At 63.4% G+C, this 2,445-nt stretch overlaps 1 protein-coding gene across 1 annotated transcript in view; it reads left to right on the forward strand.

The window, feature by feature from the left end:
* Positions 1-2,445, forward strand: part of DOK2 (docking protein 2, 56kDa) — a 12,714-nt gene that overhangs the window by 3,188 nt on the left and 7,081 nt on the right. The window contains exon 5 of the mRNA XM_014538319.1: positions 477-683. Within this exon, the coding sequence (XP_014393805.1) occupies positions 477-683 (207 nt within the window). The remainder of the gene's footprint in view (positions 1-476; positions 684-2,445) is intronic.

Genomic DNA, 2,445 nt, shown 5'->3' on the forward strand with positions numbered 1-2,445 from the left:
GGCTGCAGCAGGTGTGGAGGGGAAGGGTGAGGGTGGGGGAGATGGTCAGGGAGACGCAAGGGGCCCTGTGAGGACTCGAGGGAGGAGGAGGGAAAGGGGAGAAAGGCCCGAAGGAGGAGACGGGAAGGGAACCAGAGGAGGCGGAGTGAAAGCGAAGAAGAGGCATAGATGTGAGAAGGGGAGAGAGAAGGTGGAGGGCGGCGGAGCAGGACAGGACAGGGAGAGGGAGCAGTCCGAGGGGCAGGCGTTACTGAGGTGAAGTATGTGCCCAGCTCCACACTTGGATGGAGGAGGGAGGATGAAGGGAGAGGAGAGAGAGGGCTTTGTCTGAAGGAGAAACATGGAGGATGGGAGCAGACACAGCTGGGAGAAGGCTCAGCCGGTCCCCGCGGGGTAGGCTGGACTTGATGGGTTTGCGTCTCGGAGCTCGGTCCAGGGGAAGCAGCCCTGACCTAGCCGATCGTCTCCCCTCCCCCCGCCACCCAGGTAACCTTTTCCTTCGAGGCAGGGCGGCGGTGCATCTCTGGAGAGGGCAACTTTGAGTTCGAAACCCGGCAGGGCAATGAGATCTTTTTGGCCCTGGAAGAGGCCATCTCCGCCCAGAAGAGTGTGCCCCCGCCGGGGCCCCAAACCCAGCCAGCCCCAGCCCCAGCCCCAGCCCCAGCCGCAGCCGCTGGCTCAGGATGAACTGCCCGGCGAGAGTGCGGGACCCGAGGACAGCGACGATCCCGAGGCGAGACCCCACGGCGAGAAAGGGGAGAGCAAGGTAGGTCCACAGTGTTGGCGCTGTGACACCTTTTGAACAAAACCGAGGAGCTCGAGTAGCGGCTGTCACTTTAAACCCTCCGCTTCCCCCGCCCCCCGGCCCCACGACTCACTGCCACCACCGTCACCCAGCGCCCCTGCACCCACCTCCCGGCCACGAGGCCCGGAGGGGGAATATGCAGTGCCCTTCGATGCAGTGGCCCGTAACCTGGGGAAGAGCTTGAGGGGCATCCTGGTGGTCCCTCCCCAGCCCCGGGCTGACCCTCTGTATGACAGCATCGAGGAGCACCCGCCTTCACGATCCGACCACATATATGATGAGCCCGAGGGTGTGGCGGTCCTGTCCCTGTACGACAGCCCACAGGAACCCCGGGGTGAGGCCTGGAGGAGGCAGGCCACAGCCGACGGAGACCCCAGCGACCCCCAGCACAGCTACCCAGTGGGGCAGGTCTTCCCTGCCTCCGGCCTGCCCCGGGAAACCGAGTATGACAACGTCATACTTAAGAAAGGCCCGAAGTGATGGTGGGCAGAGCGTCTGGACCCCATTGAATGCCAGCACTGAGGCGGTGTACCAGGAAGTGGGTGGAGGCTGGTGAGAAGGAGTGGGAGGGGGACAGCAGGCCTCCCTTCTAGCTGCTGCCGATGACTCCTCCTGCCCACCTCGTCCCAGGAGCCTCCCTCCACTCCTTGCACAACCCGGCACAACCCGAGGACCGACCGGGGCCTGCTGGGTCTGCTGCGTGAGTCACGATCCCGAAGCAGGAAGAATGCCCTGAAGAGTCCCACCCTCCTCCCACCCTTTCCCACTTCCTCTTGTCCTTTCCGGGGCCTAAGGGAATCTCGGGCATTCAGGACAGAAGAGAGGATGTCAGCAAAGGGCTCGCTCCCCGGGCTTGCGCAGGCCTCCAGGCTCGCGGGGAGGCGCTGCAGCGCTCTGCGGGTGTCGGACTTCTCTGTGGCATTAAACCTTCCATAAGTGTTTTTGTGTGGCGAGTGCTGTGGGGAGAGGACGGGGCAGCCGCAGCCTCGTGGGGAAGGAGCACTTCTATTGGCGACCCAGACCCCTCCCAGCGGCAGTGTCCCCTCCGGTCCCAAGCATCGGAGTCCGGATCTGCAGAAATCGGGCCACCCCGGGAGAGACATTCAGGCATCTCTAACCCTTTGCCGGGCGTAGGGTCAACACCCGAAAACGCGGGGGAGTGGGTGTCTGTGGGAAGAGCTAGACTGGAAGACGGGAGCGAGTTGGCAGTTGTGAGCCCCTCCTGCATGAGAAAGGGGTGGATCCCACTCCACCCCTCGTCCGCCCTCGTGGACACCTGCTCTCTTTGTAGCAGGAGGGGGTCCCGCCACATGGGCTTGAGAACCCGTCCTGCCCTGTCATTCTCCACAGGCCTGGGTCCCCCTCGCCCGCAGGTCGGGGCCGTGCACTCTCTTTATCAAAACCAGCCAACCAGCCAGCATCACGGAGCACCATTCGTAGGCTCCAGACTGCCCTGGTCTTGAGAGGCTTACAGGCCAGAGGGGGTGGTGACAAGGACATGGACGTCTGTCATGAGAGGAGGACTTACGTACCGTAGGGTGGCTCAGGGCCTTGGGGTCAGAGGAGATACCTCTGGGTTCATTAGGGGACCCAGAAAGGCTCCTATGGAAGGTGGCATTTGAGGTGGACCTTCATGGGGG

The sequence above is a fragment of the Myotis brandtii genome, unplaced genomic scaffold (genome assembly GCF_000412655.1).
Source record: "Myotis brandtii unplaced genomic scaffold, ASM41265v1 scaffold19, whole genome shotgun sequence".
Lineage (NCBI taxonomy): Eukaryota > Metazoa > Chordata > Mammalia > Chiroptera > Vespertilionidae > Myotis > Myotis brandtii.